The following is a 19,368-nucleotide window of genomic DNA, read 5'->3' as shown; positions in this document are numbered from 1 at the left end:
TGCTTCAAAGTACATAGATGTTGCCGCTGTCAAGGCGTGGATCGGAGTGCGGTATGTGTGCTCGGGATAAAATCTAGTAAAAGACCGGTGAATCAAATGCTAATAGAGCGGACTCAGCACACTTCCCACAAACGCGCGACGAAACAAAATATGCCAATCCGTGACCAGACATTTTTGAGACCACAGGATAAGTAATTGTAAACCCCGACAAGATCAATAAGGGGAATCTTCATGGCGTGTGCATGGCGTCATCGTCACGTTAACCATTTCACGAGCCAGTTTTCGCTGATAGCTTGCTGAATCCGTGGGATAAGCTTGTTAACACCTATAGATATCTAGCCGTTCTTCTCTGGACCACCTACAGAGCGTACTCATTCCTCAGCATAAATTTTTTTTATCATGTGATTTCAAGTACCACCATAGCTACGGCTATTGCCACCAACATTCTTAATGGCTAAGTTCCTAGATATAAGAAACTACAGCTGTTCAATAAGATGTGAGCCTTTGCTGAGCCAATGAGTCCTTCATTTTGGGTGAGCTTTATTTACAGGAGGTGCTACAAGTGGGAAAACTGCTTAGCATCTTTGCATTTGTTCAGCGAAGGCCTTGCCATACTTTCCCGCTTAATTTATCCGAAACACTACCGCTTTTTTATGCACATAATGCAAAGTCCCTGGACCTACAGTGTCTTTGCATAACGACTGCTTTCAGAAGTCACTGGTATAAGACTAAGCCTGCTCAGCATGGACTCAATAAGATATAGAATGCTCCGAAAGAGGATGCAGTTCGGGGGATGTCTCGGCACCATTGCTGGTGTCCAAAGGCGAGCAGTTGACGTAAGTGACGTTCAAGCTGACTCTCCTGTCTCTGGTTCTCTTCTCGATGATGGCGATTATGTTCGTGACATCTGTGACGAGTGTTTCGAACGAAGGTCGTTTCTTGGGGTCGTTTTGCCAGCACTGGAGCATGACGATGTACCTGGGTTTAAACAAGAATGTACGAAAAGAGGGTTATTCTTTAAAATGTGTCCCTTTGTTTGACCGCATTCTTTAAGAAAATAGTCAAGGAAACTAACAGTTCTTTGGGGCAGAAATCAGGTTGCTGCATTCGTCGCCCTTGCTTGAGGAAGTTAATAATGTCCCAGTTGTCCACGTCTGGATATGGCGTTACACCACGAGTTATAAGCTCCCAAAGCAGGACACCGTATGACCACTGAAAAACAAAAAAAAAACACTGCGTGTGTTTCTTTGAAACTGCTTAGCCGAACTAAAGCAGATATGTTTATTGAAACCCCTGGGAAACAGCATCGCGTGCGACACTCACAACGTCTGTCTTGTGGCTGTAGACGCCTTTCTCTAGGCTTTCTGGAGCCATCCATCTCACAGGGAGCTTGGTTTTGTTATCGCTGCTGTAGTAGTCCTTTTCGTAAACGTCACGTGAAAGACCAAAATCGGCGACACGTACCACCATGTCTCCACTCAGCCTGAAGTCAGAGCGTCAATTAAACTCATTGTGTATGGACCTCAGCAGTAGCATACATTTTGGCGAAATATAGTTCTACTCACATGCAGTTGCGAGCCGCGAGGTCTCTGTGTACGAACTTGGCATCCGACAAGTATTTCATACCTTCGGCCACGTGGATGCCAAATGTTATCAGTTGGTGTACTGTTGGGTTCTGGCGAATAAAAATTGGAAGTGTAAGAGTTTTAAGCAACAGCATGAAGAGGAAAAAGTAACTGAAAAAGGCAACAGCCTAATTTTAACAATCGGCGTGAGCTGGCAGCTGGGCAGCGGCGGCTCCTTCCCGCTAACGCTCCCTACACTCTCACTCCAGCGCGGTGCACCTAGCACGAACCTCGTCCGAGATGGCAGTTCTGAAAGCAGGTCTGCCCTCTACAAGTTGTCTGCGCCAACTGCCGCGGTGGCTCAGTGGTTATGGCGCTCGGCTGCTGACTCGAAAGACGCGGTTTCGATCCCGGCCGCGGCGGTCGAATTTCGATCGAGGCGAAATTCAAGAGGCCCGTGTAATGTGCGATGTCAGTGCACGTAAAGGAACCCCAGGCGGTCGAAATTTCCGGAGCCCTTCACTACGGCGTCTCTCATAGCCTGAGTCTTTTTGAGACGCTGAACCCCCATAAACCATAAACCATAGACCAAACGTTGTCGGCGGCGCCACCCTGGCTGCTACGAGGCCTTCGCCTCCAACGGTTCGGTGGTCTTGCTACGCCAGCGATTGTCTTCTCGTTTGGCTGCGAACACTTCTGGGTCTTGCTTGCGCCGATGTCTAGCTTCGCGATCTCGACGAGTGCGCTCAGCATCGCCCATACCATTGTGGAACGGGTAGAACTGCGCCATCGCAAGCCTGGTTTCTTGGTATCATTTTTGTTTCCCTCTAAGCCCACGCAACTTGCCTTTTCTGAGCTCCCTCTCACCAAGTACTTTTGCTTCCGAGCTGCAGCCACTTGGAGGACAGAAAAAACATAGGAGCGATTATGCCGGCTCGCTTGGTCGATGGTTTTATCGGGGCCGATTGCGAGCGGCACTCCGCTGCTGCGCGCCGCTCGCAATAGGTGCGCGACCATGGCTGTTTTGACAGCTAGTCCGGTAGCTTCAGATTCAGATTTCTTTCAATTGTCTCCTTTCTATTTCTCTCTCCACAACAACTTCCCTTCATTCTCCGCCCTTCTTGTCTTCTTTCTCTCTTGGCCAACCTTCTTGTTCAATTGTTTCGCTCTCCTTTATCGGTCCTTGGCAGCGTTTCTTTATCTTCCTTTTACCCTCTTGCCACTATAGCGTCCCCTCCATTTTTCTTCCCTTCTTCCTTTCTTCCTCCCATCGCCAGCCTCTCTTAGTTCTCTCATATTTGTCTCCTTGCGGCATTGATCGGCGGCTTTGGACGCGCCTCACGGTGGGCTCCGTAAAATGGCTCCCCCGTTAAAAAAATCTCTCTAGATCGTGAAAGGGGGAATACCTCTCATGCTACCACTTAGCTGATACATTAAAAACGTCTTTTTGTCATTGTTGTTCGAGAGCTCTGGTGCAGTGCATTAACATGAACACTGCTGTGGAAGTCGTAATTAGCGGCTATATTCGATCATACCAAGAACATATCCAAGGGGAAAATGGCGAGGGGAGGTGGTCGGAGGGGGCCCGAAATCCCCCCCCCCCCCCACCTTGAACTCTTTTTGAGCATCTGCTGCCTAGCACTTCTCCCAACCTCTCGATATAAGAAGTTAACTCTTGTTATTTCCGAAGAAGTTAAACAGGACAATAAGCTTCGCCTTAAGGGTATGACCCGATAGCGTAGTGAGTTAGGCCTTTCGTTCTGAACAGTTTGACACCTTTGAACGCATTTTTCATTTTTTTTTCATTATTAAAATTATTTAATTGATCAGTTATACACTTTAAGATTTCGCAATTAGCATCATCAAGCATTAGCTTTTCTTCTGAGCATTTTGACACCCTTCAACCAACCTGTTTCTAATTTTTTCATTTTTCATTTCTTGCATCAATCAATAATTTACAATGATTCGATGAACTCGTCATTGCTTATTACACACCAATCAATCATCAATCACTAGAACCCCAAATTACTTTGATACGATTTTTTTTACGCAACCCACGATTATTTCCGACACGCTGTGTTGACTTTCAGTCTGCCCTGTGTACCCTGCTAGCCTATGGACACATGAAATATGATCTCCCTTTCCTCTCTCCCATTTCTATCTCTCCCTCCGTTCCTCTTCCCACGTGTAGAGTAGCACACTGGGCGTCGCCTAGTTAACCTCCCTGCCATTTCCGTTCATCTTTCTCTCTCTCTCTCTCTCTCTCTCGCTGCGCCGACAACTGTACGCTGGCGGCTTTTCGACCGTACGAGCTGTATACGGTATCGCGTGAAAAGATCAATACTGAATGCATGGCTCACATTCACGACCAAAATTAGCTACGCAGACTCTTGGTGCCCCACAGTCTCTGTCTCGCTGGCTGTGGAAAACATCAGAGGGTGGTACTGCTCATACATGTTACCGAAGACCGTAGGGCAGAGCCCAAAGCTACTGGCACTCTTAGGAAGCTATGAGTCTGCTGAAGGACAAAAATACTATATTTCTATCCAGTTGTGAGCGCCGCGCTGGAGAGGGCAAACGACTGGGCACCGAATTACAATTGTTACAAGGACGACCTTACGTTATTTTCGTCTCGAATGTAGGACAGGACGTCTCCGTGCTTCATATACGGCGTGATCACCATGAGGCCGTCTATGTCGTCGATGGTCAATCCAATGAGCTGAAGAACGTTGACGTGGTGGAAGTCCTTCATGATGAGCGCCTCCTCGAGGAACGACCGGCTGTCGAGTTCACCACCGCGAGAGTCTGCAACATCACAGTAGGGAAGGCAGTAAAAACACATCAATTAGGCGTAATCGTCAAACACCGATTGAAAGTCTCATTTCTGTATCGTAGTAACTTTGAGGTTAAAGGCAGTGACCGCATCCTTTACATTCCTAAAATAACACCTATTGACACCACCATAGTGAGCATGGTGGTCGGGAGTTAACAGTTTTGCGTATTTTTTCCAACCGCGATTGCGGCACCCTATCCACAGCTGCGGACTATATACCGGCAATGAAGGTACCAGAATGTAGCGAGTCGGTGAATGTTCAAAATTTTATTTTAGTGCAATGGGACAAAAAGGACGAGCAAACGTTGGCCTTGAATCAAACTTATTAGGCGATGATCGGTGGAGCGTTTCAAAGTGTTGGCAATTTCCGTTGCTGCATATTCTGTGGTAGCTAATGCGCATATAGGTAAAATTGGGCATTCTATAATTTACATTCATAGATCACGGGGAGGTCTCATACGGCTCGGGGCGCAGTGATGGAGTAGAGCAGCGGTTAAGTTATCCTCCACTGTGCGGCAAGTGGCTGTTTCACATCCATAGCGATAGCCACCGGTGGGGCTTGTGAGATCCAGCTTGCTCTTCCCGAACAACCTCTCTCCACGAACCATTAACTGCTACCCGCCACGGTGGGCAGTTTTCACACATTCTGTGGGGCAGGCTGCCACCTGCCATAGTTGGCAGGCTTTGGTGACGTCACAGTCATGCGTGACAGCTTGCACAGACCCTTTTAACGCCAACGCATTAAAATCGACCTTTCCCAACTGGTACAATTTTCTGTGCTGGTGAACTTTATTGCTGGTTCGCTGGCCTGTTTTTTGTGTTTCACTTTCACCCTAAACATATATCGTGAAACTGTATGCACATTACTAAGACGGATCTTATGACACATCGTTCCGGAGTCGTGGAGAGCTAGGAAGGGTTCTTAGAATGGAGCTTCGTTTGACTACATGCACAACATTTCGCTACTGGAACCTTTGCCGGGAAACCTAGTGGTACACATGAAACAGTGCAGGTGTTTTAGGGACGTACGCCAAACTAACAGCGGTCGTTAATTTACAATAATTCAAAATGGTCTAAGAGGCAGAGCTTAAATTCAGAGCGCTTTAAGATTTCTCGAGTAATCGTTTAAGACTTCTTTAGCAAAAACAGCGCAATCGCGACCTTCTCTGGCTGCCTCAGAAGAGCAAATCAGTACCACTGCGTACTTTCTGCAGAATATACACGTTGTGATGACCCCCATAATGCGCAGGTCCACACGGGACGGAGAGGCAAAGAGACACCGTATGGCTCAGTTTAAACAAACAGGTATATTCAATAATTACACATGATTAAGGTTATACATCAGAGGCTGGGGCGTCCGAGCTTACGTGCCGATGACTTCATGGGGGCGATGGAGTGGCTCCGGAGTTGGGCTCGAGCGGTTGCTGGCAGAAGCTGCACGCCGTCGGGCTTCGGCGCTGAAGGCCCTCTTCGCTAACGATGTCGTCCTGGGCGTGTATGCAGTAGAATTTCAATAGTCGTCCGTTTCTTCGAGGATGGTTCCCAAACCCTTCCTCTAGTGTCGTTCGGCTTGGAAGATGAACAGGAGGCGAGCTTGTAGATGATGACAGCAGAGCATAATTTTACAACAGAACAAACTTTGCACTACTTTACTCATCGACCGGGCAGGTTAGTGCCTAAGTAGCATCACATTTCATACTAAGCATGGAGCCCCAGCTCAGACTGAACTGCATCCGTTTACATGCGCTTTTAAGCACTTGATTAACAAAGGACTAAGGGCGGTCATTTCCAGTGGCCCGCCCAAAGCATCAATTCTCCAATCCAAAATAACATGCGAGATGGGGACCACCCCTTGGGCTGGGCTTAGCCTCGACGCCAGAGTCTGTTAACAATACAGACTAAATAAACAACAAAAACGCCACCACTCTCTCTCAAGTGAGAGTATACACAGGCTCTCTCTTCGGAGCTAATTCACTAGCGCCTGTCTTTCCACATTCTTGGCGAGTACTGCCTGTCCGCCATGACAGGTGTCCGTCGCGGCCCTTCTGGGAAGCTGTGGGTGCCTTCCCGGCGATAGCCCACGACAAAGGGGGGGGGGGGGGGGGGAGGGAAAGAATGTGGTCTTCGCGGTTTCGCATAGCGTCGGCTGTGGTACGGCGCGCTCTGGCCCGCTGACAGCTCCCTTGTCCTGGAATGTAACCGGAAATTGGGGAGGATAAAGCCTGTTTCCCCGGGGCGGCGGCGGGACCGGTTTTTCTGGTCGTCACTCAAAGAGCATGGCTGGGTAATTGATGATGCCGCTGTCACGGGTCTCCGTCTACGCCGCGCCGTCGAACGTGGATCCTCGTAGCATACACGGAATGTCACACTCGCTCACCCTCCAGAAGAATGTTCTCCGAACATTTGAGTCCACGCAGCTCCCCTTGTCTTTCTGAATCGCCTCGCACAGTGCGTCCGACAAAACACTTTTCGCTGCACTCAACACCACTGCACAACACCATATGCCTCCGCTGTCATAACTGGCGTCTCCAGGGGCAGCACTGATCTTCTTTTACAGATAAACATGAAACTCAGCACCCAAGCCTCTCCTTTCTAGTCCAAACTGGACGAAATAAATTTACCACCGTTACAAAGGAGCTCCCACTTCTAGCACGATCACGGCACAGACAAAAATATAGATAACGAAAGGAAGTAGGGCAGGTTCCGCATGCGCTCCGCATGCTCTCCTGTGAAGGTGTTACTTAATGACAGAAAGGTTTAACTACCAACTCCGATAACTTAACACATAAGCACATAGCAATGTTATGAGCTGCGGCATTACACAATTCTAACCAGTTCACAGCTCCGCTCTGTTTACGCCATTAGTCCGACTTAGCTTTCCGATTTCGCAGCGGATATCGGTCTTCATGAGTCATACTAAGTAAGTCTGTGCCCCTTTGTCTGCTTTGGGACTCGCGAGGGCTCGTGGCAGGAGCCTCTCCTGGCGTTATCTGCGCGGCAACCTCGCGCGCTTCTTCTTCTAGCAATGCATGAAGTAAATCCGGTGGCATTCCGGCCGTCACCTCGGGCGCCTGCCGAACAAATGCAGGAGAGGGCGTTTCTTGCGAACTATCTGCGCGCTCCGCTTCACTTCTGTCCCCATCAAAATCCGCGCTTTCCCTTTCCTCATTTCGTGAATACTGAACCGGTGCCGACTTGAGGCGATTTGCGTGTATCCTTATCAAACGCCGGTTCACGTCACGGACTCTGAAGTTTACCGGAGAAAGCTTCTCGACAACCTCGCACGGTCCTCTCCACTTCGTCTGGAACTTACGAGCTAGCCCAATCTGCCTTTGGCAGTTTTCAATGTACACGCTGTCCCCCACATCAAACGGCGCGTCTCTAGCACTGCGATCGTGCACCTCCTTCCTGCGCTTCGCCGCTTTCTTTAAGGACTCCTTTGCGATGTCCCTCGCCACTTGCAAGCGCGATTCTAGCTCAACCTTATAGTCGTCCAGTGAAGCGTATGGGACACGACGGGGGCCCTCTGGCACTTCACTAGGTTGGTCCGGGTCTCGGCCGTAGAGAAGAAAGAATGGCGATTCGCCCGTGCTCTCGTGTGCTGCGGAATTGTAGGCAAACATTGCATACGGGAGCCACAAGTCCCAGTCCCGCTGGTCGCGCGAAACAAAATGCGACAGGAACCCGGCCACGGTTTGGTTCAGTCGCTCCACCGCGCCGTTGCAAGCCGGATGGTACGGTGTTGTCTGCTTCTTAGCGATCTTAAGCAGCTCGCAAACTCTCCTCATTAGCTGCGACACGAAGTTCGTTCCCCGATCTGTCAAGAGTTGCCTCGGGGGTCCATGTCGGAGCACGATCTGTTCGACAAATGCTCTTGCAACCGTGTCTGCCTTCTGATCTGGGAGTGCTACCGCTTCCGCGTATTTTGAAAGGTGATCGACAAATACTAAAATGTACTTGTTTCCGAAAGTGGTCGTGGGCAATGGGCCCATTATGTCCATACCTGTCCGCTCGAAGGGAGCCGAAACCTCAGAGAACGGCTGAATTGGAGCTGGTCTTCGTCCCTTGGGTGTTTTTCTTTCGAGACAGGAATGACACTTCGCACAGTAGTCTCTAACATCCTGTCGCATGCCACTCCAAAAGTACAAACGCTCCACACGCCTGCGTGTCTTCGCTACGCCAAAATGACCGGCGCATGGCGCATCGTGAAACGCGCGAAGAACCCTTTCTGTCCACGACCGAGGTATGACGACTCTCTCCCAAGCGGTTTTCTCTAATCTCCCTTTCCTGGTTGGCCTCGTGCGCCGACACAGGGTGCCGTCTTTGTCAATGAAATAACCTAGCTGTTCGGGGTGAGACGGTGCGCCCTCTAAGCTTTCGATTATTCGCTTCAGGTCAGGATCTTTGCACTGCTCTGTGCGTAATTCGGCGGGGTCGACTACGGGGACAAACTCATCTATAGCTGCCACGGCAGCTGTGCGGCTGAGTGCATCAGCATTCAGATGTGTCTTTCCTGACTTGTGCTCAACTTCAAAGCAGTATTCCTGCAGGTGTAGATTCCATCTAGCGAGTCGCGAGCTAGGGTCCCTGACACTCATCACCCATTTCAGAGGATGGCAGTCTGTGACTAGCTTGAACTTGCGGCCGTAAAGGTAGCATCTGAAGTGCTTTACTGCCCAGACAACGGCGAGGCACTCCCTTTCCGTAGCTCCGTACTTTTGCTCTGTGGGGCTCAGCTGTCGGCTAGCAAAAGCAACGGGATGTTCTTTGCCTTCGATAACCTGAGATAGCACGGCACCAACTGCGAACTTTGACGCATCTGTGGCCATAACGAAGGGCAAACTAAAATCCGGGTGGCGCAACAGCGGTGCACTCATTAGCTTCCTTTTCAGGGCCCCAAAAGCGTTCTCCGCGTTTTCGTCCCAGCGAAAGGCGACATTTTTGGCTGTTAAGGCGGTGAGCGGCTTAGCGAGCTTGGCGAACTCCTCTATGTGCCTTCGGTAGTAACCGATCAGGCCGAGAAACTGCCGGACCTGGCGGACGCTAGTCGGGGATGGAAAATCCGAGACACACCTTAGTTTCTCAGGGTCCGGTCGCACGCCGTCAGCTGAAACAACGTGCCCGAGGTATTTCACCTCGTTTTTGAGGAATTGGCACTTAGAGGGCTTCAGCTTGAGACCCGCTGCTCTTAGTCGCACCAAAACCTGCTCAATATCGCGCAAATGGTTATCAAAACTGTCACTGTATATGATAATGTCATCCATATACACGAAGCACAGCCTCCCCAGAAGACCTGCCAGGATAACATCAGCGGTTCTCTGCCAGACAGCAGGGCTGTTGGCCAGACCCATCGGCATTCTTTTCCATTCATAGTGCCCTGAGGGCGTGTTGAATGCCGTTTTCTCGGCATCTGCCGGATCCATTGCTATCTGCCAGAATCCCGCCGCCATGTCCACTACCGTGAAGTACCTGGCAGAGCCCAGCTGAGAAAGCGTCTCCTGTATATTGGGGATGGGGTATGGATCGATGCGAGTTACGGCATTTAGTTTGCGGTAGTCCACTACCAATCGATACGAGCCATCTGGCTTTTCCACCAATAGTGCTGGTGCTCCCCAGGGTGACTTTGAGTGTTCGACAATGCCGCGATCAATCAGGTCCTGCACCTGCCGCTCCATCTCCTCACGTTGGGAGTAAGGAATCCTGTACGCACGCTGGTAAACGGGCGATGAAGTGCCGGTTTCTATCCTGTGCTTTATAACGCCACAGCAGCCCAAATCCAGGTTGGACGCGGCGAATACCTCCGAGTAGTCGTTCAGCAAACCAGCCAGAGCCTCCCTCTCCCTGGATTTTACGTGAGAAAGATCGAACGACACCTTTGGAGCAGCCGAAGAACTAGCATGCTCTACAGTTGCGAGTACCGTATCGGTGGGCTCACGTTGCTCTATCGCAGAGGTGAAGAAAGCCAATGTTTTGTTCTTGGGAAGGCTCAGTGGCTGCTGGCTACAGTTAACCACCCGTAGGGGCACTCTGTGGGCGTCATTAACTGTCACGAGGCACGCGGCTGCCTTCAGGCCATTGCTGAGAGAGTCGACCGGCTCAAGCACTCCCACGGCGCCGCTCTCTACATCTGAAGGCACAAACGCGTACAAAATGTGCTCCGACCAAGGAAGGACGACCGCCTCCTCAACCAGCCGGACGGCAACCCGCGAATATACCTTCTCCAATGATCCCACTGTTTGACGGGTGTCAATATCGGTAATGCGAATCTCAGCCCCTCTCCTGTTCAAAAACGGAACTTTTGAGCCGCCCGCATTAACCTCTTCCTCAGAGAATGAGACTACTACCTTCCCTTTTCTCAAAAAATCCTGCCCTAATATACCTGACACTCCGTTTGGCAGAGACACCGTGTCCGGGCATACGTAGCAGGGGTGCTCCAATGCAATTCCGCCGAGAGAGAAGTGTAACCGGTAGAGTCCACTTATGCCAAGAGGATCCCCCGTTATGCCTACAAATTTGGTTGCCATACCACCAGACGCTTCCAACACCTCGCGGTCCCCCTTCCTTCGAAGCGTGTTCAAACTGCTCTCCTTAAGCAATGTCACCTTTGACCCCGTATCTATCAACAATTCCATACAACAACCATTTAACTTGCAACGCACAACAGGGCATGCCTCGTCGGCCACACAAACTACCACCACCTCATCATCTACTGCTCCCTCCCCACGCTCCTCAGGCTGGGGAGGACTAACTAGTTTTTTGACTCGGTATCTGGAGCCCCGCTGTAGGCTTGCTTAGGGCGTGTCTCGCCTGCTTCTCTTTGTGGCTCCCCACGGCGCACGTTTTGGCAGAACCTGGCGATGTGTCCGCGACCCTGGCAAGCGAAGCATATGATTTCTTCAAAATCTCGCATACCGCGCCTGTAGCTTTGTGGCGGTCTCCGGTTTCCAGCGAATGGGCGCTGTTGAGCGCGCGCTTCAACGTGGCATTCTACCTGCTGAGATAGCAGCTGTTCTAAGCGATCTAACCGCTCTGTCAAGAGAGCAACCTCAGGGTTGGGCACCGCTCTCTCTATGACGCGTACTCTCGCTGCGGCTGTCGTTAACGCCTCATTTTGTTCCTCATCCAATGCGGCCTCCACGGCTTGGTCGAAATTGCTCGGCTTGCGCGAGAGCACGAACCGGCGCACGGGGTCTTGCAGACCAGCCACGAACAAAGCGGTCATTTCCTCTTTAAGTATATCCTCCGCGTATTTCTTCTTTAGCTGGTCTCCTTCCTCCTCCCTGCTTAACGTATCGCTTGCTAGGCGCTGAAGCCGCGACGCAAATGTTCGCACGTCCTCCCCTACCATCTGTCCGGCGTCACGGAACCTCTGTACCCGCACGTGACGTGGTTCAGTGTCGAAATGCTCAAACGCGAGCTTCTTAAATTCCGCAAATGATTTTGTAGATTTTACTTTTTCGTCTCGCCATGCAAAATCATGAGCAGCTCCTGCCATCTTACACCTCGCCATTCCCAGCATTTGAGCATCGGACCATCCCCCCATTTTCCCAATCTCTTCTAGCATCGAAAAGAAATCGCAGATTGAAACCCCTGTCTTATCTCCCGTAAACGTCGGAATGACGCTTCCTAATGCCAGCATGCTTGCTCCGAGCGACGGCTGTGGAGTGGGAGCTCCCTCAGATACAGTCATTTTTTTTTCAAGCCCTCCAGTGCCTCAAGCCTCTCAAATCGGGGTAAAAGTCCCGCAATCAGTCCCGTGATTCCCTTTTGATTACAATTTTGAAGTCATGAATGTCACAGCATTCAGAGGACATTTGCTTTTGAGACCCCACTTCTGACACCAGTGTGATGACCCCCATAATGCGCAGGTCCACACGGGACGGAGAGGCAAAGAGACACCGTATGGCTCAGTTTAAACAAACAGGTATATTCAATAATTACACATGATTAAGGTTATACATCAGAGGCTGGGGCGTCCGAGCTTACGTGCCGATGACTTCATGGGGGCGATGGAGTGGCTCCGGAGTTGGGCTCGAGCGGTTGCTGGCAGAAGCTGCACGCCGTCGGGCTTCGGCGCTGAAGGCCCTCTTCGCTAACGATGTCGTCCTGGGCGTGTATGCAGTAGAATTTCAATAGTCGTCCGTTTCTTCGAGGATGGTTCCCAAACCCTTCCTCTAGTGTCGTTCGGCTTGGAAGATGAACAGGAGGCGAGCTTGTAGATGATGACAGCAGAGCATAATTTTACAACAGAACAAACTTTGCACTACTTTACTCATCGACCGGGCAGGTTAGTGCCTAAGTAGCATCACATTTCATACTAAGCATGGAGCCCCAGCTCAGACTGAACTGCATCCGTTTACATGCGCTTTTAAGCACTTGATTAACAAAGGACTAAGGGCGGTCATTTCCAGTGGCCCGCCCAAAGCATCAATTCTCCAATCCAAAATAACATGCGAGATGGGGACCACCCCTTGGGCTGGGCTTAGCCTCGACCCCAGAGTCTGTTAACAATACAGACTAAATAAACAACAAAAACGCCACCACTCTCTCTCAAGTGAGAGTATACACAGGCTCTCTCTTCGGAGCTAATTCACTAGCGCCTGTCTTTCCACATTCTTGGCGAGTACTGCCTGTCCGCCATGACAGGTGTCCGTCGCGGCCCTTCTGGGAAGCTGTGGGTGCCTTCCCGGCGATAGCCCACGACAAAGGGGGGGGGGGAGGGAAAGAATGTCGTCTTCGCGGTTTCGCATAGCGTCGGCTGTGGTTCGGCGCGCTCTGGCCCGCTGACAGCTCCCTTGTCCTGGAATGTAACCGGAAATTGGGGAGGATAAAGCCTGTTTCCCCGGGGCGGCGGCGGGACCGGTTTTTCTGGTCGTCACTCAAAGAGCATGGCTGGGTAATTGATGATGCCGCTGTCACGGGTCTCCGTCTACGCCGCGCCGTCGAACGTGGATCCTCGTAGCATACACGGAATGTCACAACGTTGATGAAATGTGGAGTGTATCTTATGATGCCAGTGAAACGCAAAGCTGCGACTGACTTCCCTATTGCTCTTAAAATAAAAAATATGTGTTCTTTTCACATGCGCACCTTTAGGCAACATTATCTTACTGTATTGCTTTTATGTATTGTCCAGTTTTTTTTTGTTGAGAAAACTGAACGAAGGCTTCATTTTTACCAGCTGTTGAACTCTGATTGCTGTGTACCTATTTTGGTGCTGTCTGTTACATGAAAAATTAGAGATCATACTTTCAGTCTGATTGAATAGTGAAGACACTTCGGTGGAAAGAGGGCATATCATGCTCCACTAATTATTTGCAATAAGTTCTATAATTAATTATAACGCCGAACAAAATTTATCCCCCTCCCCCCAAACACACATTCCTAAAAGCGGAAGGTGAAGAACTACTCACTGTTGCGGAGAGTTTTGACAGCAACATTTTCACCTTGGTCACTCTCTGACGCCTTCAAAACACCCCAGTAGACACAGCCAAATTGACCTGTTGGTGGAGGGAAGATAATGCAGTTCATGTTACATGAAAACTACAAAGCGACCCGATGAAGCGCTGGAACACATATGGAGCACGGCGAGGACACACGCCTGGTGTTTAGTGCACCGTGAACTTAAGAACCAACCTAGGCTACATTGCACTCCTAACTTTGTGAATAAATGCAGTCATCATGTCGGCTTGCTAATAAATAGAAGAAAGAAAATGACATTCCTTACTCAGAGGGCCCAGACGTTTACTAATGTGTGCTCTCAAAGTAGGCGCTTTTTAGTTTCATGTCATCCAGTGGTTGGTGTTAAAATTTTCAGCAAGGAATATTGATAACAATGAACGAAATCTCCTAAAAGTACTGATAAGTGTACAAAATATTTCATAATTCGATACACATACATTCCTTATATGAATAAGAAAGCAAACCTAAGATTGTCGATTTTCATCTTTCGCTCTGTTCTCTGCGCCCTCTGCTGGGTCTGCTTAATAGCTAGTTTCGTGCTTTCCACTTCAGCCTTAGTAGGACGTTATTACAAAAATAGCTATACGCGGGAAGACACAGCGCTTTCACAATGTTCTGCATATCCTTTACTCGGATGTCACGTGGTCATAGCGTGCGTGGCTTGTGCTTCTGACGGGGGCCACAGCTGTGCCACTTGGCCGTTTGAGGATAATTCGGCGACAACCATTCTTCATTACAAGTTCAGTCTGCTTGCCCTGAAAATTGCTTCGCAAATTCCTGCACTGAATGTACACGTAACCACCTCATTCGTCAGTGGCATCGTTATTAGTAGCGGTTACGTGACCAGCTGTCACTGAAGTTCGTGGCTACATGACGGCTCCCTGGCAACTTTTTGCTCTCTTCATCGGCCCCGGGTACAGCCATCAGGCTAACTATCGCTGATGATGCTGAAAGAAAATATACTTTGGTACAATCGCGCGCCGGAGTAAAGATGGCAGAGGAGAGTTCGTATATAAAACCAGGGCAGCATACGACTTAGTTCACCAAACAGTAAAGGATTGAGGTTTCACTCAGCAAACATTACACAGCACGCGTTCAAGGCTGATCTTAAATTTAAATTATGCGTCAGTAAGCTGGTATGCGAAATTTGTTTCTCTGAAAAAGCTGTCAATCAAGAATTACACTGCCACATGCAAAATATCTTAAAATTAATACAGAAACTGAAGCTTGTTGTTTGGAGGGGAGCTGTACACTGCAAAGATGCGGCCCAAATTCACCTTTTTCCTGTCCACATAAACGGTTTTCGAAGACATGAAGTGCTACAGTGTACTCGCAAGTAGAACAGAGATTTCTTTTAATCCTGCATATATTATGAGGTGCGCCTTTGTCCTGCAGTGGTCGTAGTTAATAGTAATAAAAATAATTCGTTTTTGGGGAAACGAAATGGCGCAGTATCTGTCTCATATATCGGCGGGCACCTGAACCGCGCCGTTAGGGAAGGAATAAAGGAGGGAGTGAAAGAAGAAAGGAAGAAAGAGGTGCAGTAGTGGAAGGCTCCGGATAATTTCGACCACCTGGGGATCTTTAACGTGCACTGACATCGCACAGCACAAGGACGCCTTAGCGTTTTTCGTCCATAAAAACGCAGCCGCCGCGGTCGGGTTCGAACCCGGGAACTCTGGATCAGTAGCCGAGTGCCCTAACCACTGAGCCACCGCGGCGGGGGTCATAGTTAAGATGTTGGTGATATTCGCATCCGTGATATTCGCCTCCGACTCCACGCCGATCATAACTGCTTATTTTATTAATAATGATTAATATTCAGTGTTATCACATTGACTTTATGATATACCTTGGCCGATAACACGCCCTAGATGAAGGCGTTCTCTCTTCAAGAGGAGGTTTTCGCTTTCCAGCATGGCTGTTGTCTCTTGATCAAGTTGAAAAGCTGGTTCCTGGGCAGCAGGGACGCTTCTTTGTACATAGCCTGTAGGAGACAAAAACCGAGCGAGAACAGTGCAGCAGTCACCGAGGCCACCTAATCCCACAGCCATTATCAGGAAAGCCGAACGCTCCATGCATAGGGGGCGGGTTAAGCGAGAATGTGCGTAGTGAATAGGAGGGTGCGAGAAGGAAACAGGCACGTTCGATGGCCGTGCGGGGAATCGCGACAGCTAGTGCACGAGGATCCGGGATGATGGCCGCTTAAATGAAGTCGTTAAGTGGCTAGGAGGGTGTTGAAGATAGTTTTTCTCGGCATTTTGGTCTCGAAGGGTGAAAAGGAATAGGCGTGAAAGCCGGAGAGCTATCTTTCGATGATGTCATAAAATAGGCTCCCGCCCCCAACATCCTAACGACATGTTAAGCTGGAGACATCTGGCCGAGAACTCTCATACGAGAGAGTATGGGGTGGCATCGATAGTAAAGGATGCGGAAGAACTCGAACTTCGAGCCGCAGCTGCCTACAATGTAAAAAGGAAAGAGACTCAAAAGCACCTCTGCATCATGTTGCGGGCAGCTTCTCATGGCCACCCCTGACGCACGGGACGCGGAGATCGCGAGCCTAAAGCTGGCGGTGCGCGCCCTCAGCGCACTTTCCCGGAAGGCACCGATGGGCCCCGAGCTTGCTTAGAAGCAGCGGGTGCTCCCGTACAGATAAGTCAGCATGATGGCTAGCCGCCGGACTCCCTCCCGCATACCATCCATCCTGCAGTGGAACGTGCGCTCACTTGCGGCACGGTAAGCCGAAATGCAAGTTCGCATCGCAAATGATTCGCCGGAAGTTATCGCGCCGCAAGATACGTACGTACGTTCACTTGACGGGGAGCCCCAGATGCGGCTACCTGGTTACATTGGCTACCACTCAGCCACCATGTGCAAGGAACCCACCTGTGCCGCAGTGCCCTGTTGTGACACATCCCATCGCCCCGGGAAATCAAGGTGCACGATATACGTGCGGCAGGACATCCAGCACACTCTCGTCGGCTCGGCAGCGGCAACATCTGGCGCCTAGGAGTGCGTGGTGGTGACAGTGCGCGTCGGTGGTGTTGACACGTCGGTGGCCAGTGTTTATGTGCGTCCAGCTGTCGCGTGTAACGCGCTGTGTTTTTGTGCTGTGTCTTCGTGCTGTGCCCCGCGCCAAATCATCTGTGGTGATTTTAGCGCCCACCATAGTGCGTGGGGCAGTGCGCGCCACTCCGCGCGTGGAGACGACCTGAACGACGCAGCAACGTAGCTGGGAATCACCCCCTTGAACACCGGCGAGCCCACCTTTCGACGACGCGGAACAACCGGCTCCTGCATCGACGTTGCCTTCGCATTCGGAGGCATCGAAGCGACATGGCGCCGATCACCATCTCTCTCGGGCTCGGATCATTACTCCATCCTAATCGAACCCACTGCGTTGGAGGCGCGCCCCAAACGTGCCTACTCCATTACCAACTGGAGTGCGTTCAGGCGGGCGGTCGACGAGGCGGCGGCCACTGGCGCAGATTTTTTTTCAAGTCTAGTCCGAAGCGCTCTCGCAGCCACCCAACGAGCAGAGGTAAAGGCAGTGGAGCCCACACCTGATACGAAGCTGCTCTATCTGCGCGAGAAGACAGATCGCGCAGAGCGACGGGCGCGACGGACTGACAGAGTCGCCGACTGGACTGTCTACAACCGCTTGGACGCGGCAGCGCGCTTCCACGCCAACAAGCTATACCGCCGGCAGTGGGCTTCACTATGCCAACGGACGGAGGAAGATGTCAGCTCGCGGAGGCTGTGTGAGACCCTGCGGCGCATCACCGAACCACAGGAAAACCGTCAACCGCTGGCCGCCCTCGCAATCTCCAGCGGGCTCAGCTTTGAAGAGTTGGCAGGGCGGTTCGCCGATCGGTTCGCGCCCCCAGCCCCGGAAACGCAGCCAACATAGCTGCTTCTGAGAGCCCCAAAAGCGACGCCAGTCCCTCGCTCGTCGCCTCGGAAGGTCCATGTGATGCGCCGTTCACCGCGGCGGAATTGAACAATGCGCTGCAGCGCTGCCGCCGCCGTTCGGCGCCCGGACCGGACAGGGTGGCATACCAGATTCTGCGAAACCTGAATGCGCAGCAGCGACCTATCCTCCTGCAGCAGATCAACCTTTTGTTGGAACGCGGGGAGCTACCGGAAGATTGGCAAACCGCGGTCGTTTGTCCCATCCGAAAGTCAGGGCGCCCACCTACGGAGCTGAGCGGATACCGGCCAGTGGCATTAACATCGGCGGCAGGTAAGCTCATGGTGCATATGGCGTTGCAGCGTCTGAACGAGCGGGCTGCGGAGGCTGATTTGTTTGACGAGCGGCAGACGGGTTTCCGTGGAATGCGGTGCACGGCTGATTCTATATCGGACGCTGTTACAGCGCTGGAGCATGCCAGGGCGGCAGGCCAGGTTGCGCTGCTGCTACTACTGGACATCTCGGGCGCTTTTGACAACGTTCAGCGCGCACCAATTCTCGCGGTGCTTGAGAGGACCGGTGTGAGCGGGCGGCTTTTGCGAAGCGTTCATGGCTTCCTGAGCGGGCGCACCATGCGCGTACGAGTAGGGAGTAAGCTCTCCAAGCCTCGCCCGGTGGACATGGGCCTGCCGCACGCTCTGTCTTATCACCATTTCTGTTTAATGTGGCCATCTCGGTGGTGCCGGCCTCCCTGCCCACAAGCGGCCGACAACATTTGTACTTGTCCGTATATGAAGACGACATAGCTCTGTGGTGCCTGGGACCACCGGGCGAGGCGTTCCGCGTGCGAGGGAGCCTTTAGGGAGCCCTGACCGCAATTGATGCCAGCTTGCGCGGCCTTGGTCTGTCGCTGAGCGCGGACAAATCGGTGGCCATGGCCTGCGTTTCGCGCTCGCGCGCGCACCTTGCGCCACTGTCATTGGACGGGACTCTGATTCCTTGGCGTAAATCAGTGCGGTACCTTGGCCTGGACATCGACTGGCGCCTCTCCTTCCGCCCCGCGGCGACCAAGGCCTGCCTGAAGATGAAGAGGAACACCGCCGCCGTGCACAAGCTCACCGCTCGAGGCCAGGGCATCTCCCAGCAAGCCGCGCTGCGGCTATACAATGCCGCAGCTTTTGGGGCTGTGCTCTATGCGCTGCCGCTCGTCAGGGTGCGCAAGCTGTCCTGGAAGAAATTCGAGCTCCAGCACCGCAAGTCCCTGCGCGTGTGCCTAGGCCTGCCCAAAAACTTGCAGTGCGCCGCAACGTTGGCCGAGGCAGGAGCGTGGCCACTTAAGCTCCAAGCAGAGCGCAGGGCACTGAATCAAATCGACCGGCTTCACCGCGCACCAGACAGCGGCCCGCTGCTGCAGCGTATGTGCTCGCACCCGCGCTCACGAATGGGCGCGGCGCTGCTCGAGTATGAGCAATTGGCACAAGGCCCACTTTTCCTGCTATCCTATTACTTCTCCCCCTATCCTCTCTTCCTGTCCCCTCACCTCTTTCATTGAATTTCTCTATTCTGCCTGCTATCCTCTATTTCCGCTGCCCCAA

General features: G+C 51.5%; 1 protein-coding gene across 3 annotated transcripts in view; it reads right to left on the bottom strand.

Annotated features, from left to right (window-relative positions):
- Nucleotides 1–599: 599 nt before the first annotated feature.
- The window catches only part of LOC144099228 (hepatocyte growth factor receptor-like), a 50,083-nt gene continuing 31,314 nt past the window's right edge, over nt 600–19,368 (bottom strand). For 2 of the 3 annotated variants that reach the window (XM_077632375.1, XM_077632374.1), the window contains 7 exons: nt 15,713–15,847; nt 13,812–13,898; nt 4,186–4,370; nt 1,566–1,675; nt 1,324–1,483; nt 1,076–1,212; nt 600–978 (listed from right to left, as the gene is read on the bottom strand). In XM_077632375.1, coding sequence (XP_077488501.1) covers nt 750–978; nt 1,076–1,212; nt 1,324–1,483; nt 1,566–1,675; nt 4,186–4,370; nt 13,812–13,898; nt 15,713–15,847 — 1,043 coding nt within the window. In that variant the 3' untranslated portion in view covers nt 600–749. The remainder of the gene's footprint in view (nt 979–1,075; nt 1,213–1,323; nt 1,484–1,565; nt 1,676–4,185; nt 4,371–13,811; nt 13,899–15,712; nt 15,848–19,368) is intronic. The other variant, XM_077632376.1, reaches the window with a different exon arrangement.

The sequence above is a fragment of the Amblyomma americanum genome, chromosome 7, assembly GCF_052857255.1.
Source record: "Amblyomma americanum isolate KBUSLIRL-KWMA chromosome 7, ASM5285725v1, whole genome shotgun sequence".
Lineage (NCBI taxonomy): Eukaryota > Metazoa > Arthropoda > Arachnida > Ixodida > Ixodidae > Amblyomma > Amblyomma americanum.
This window is presented reverse-complemented; position numbering and strand designations above follow the sequence as displayed.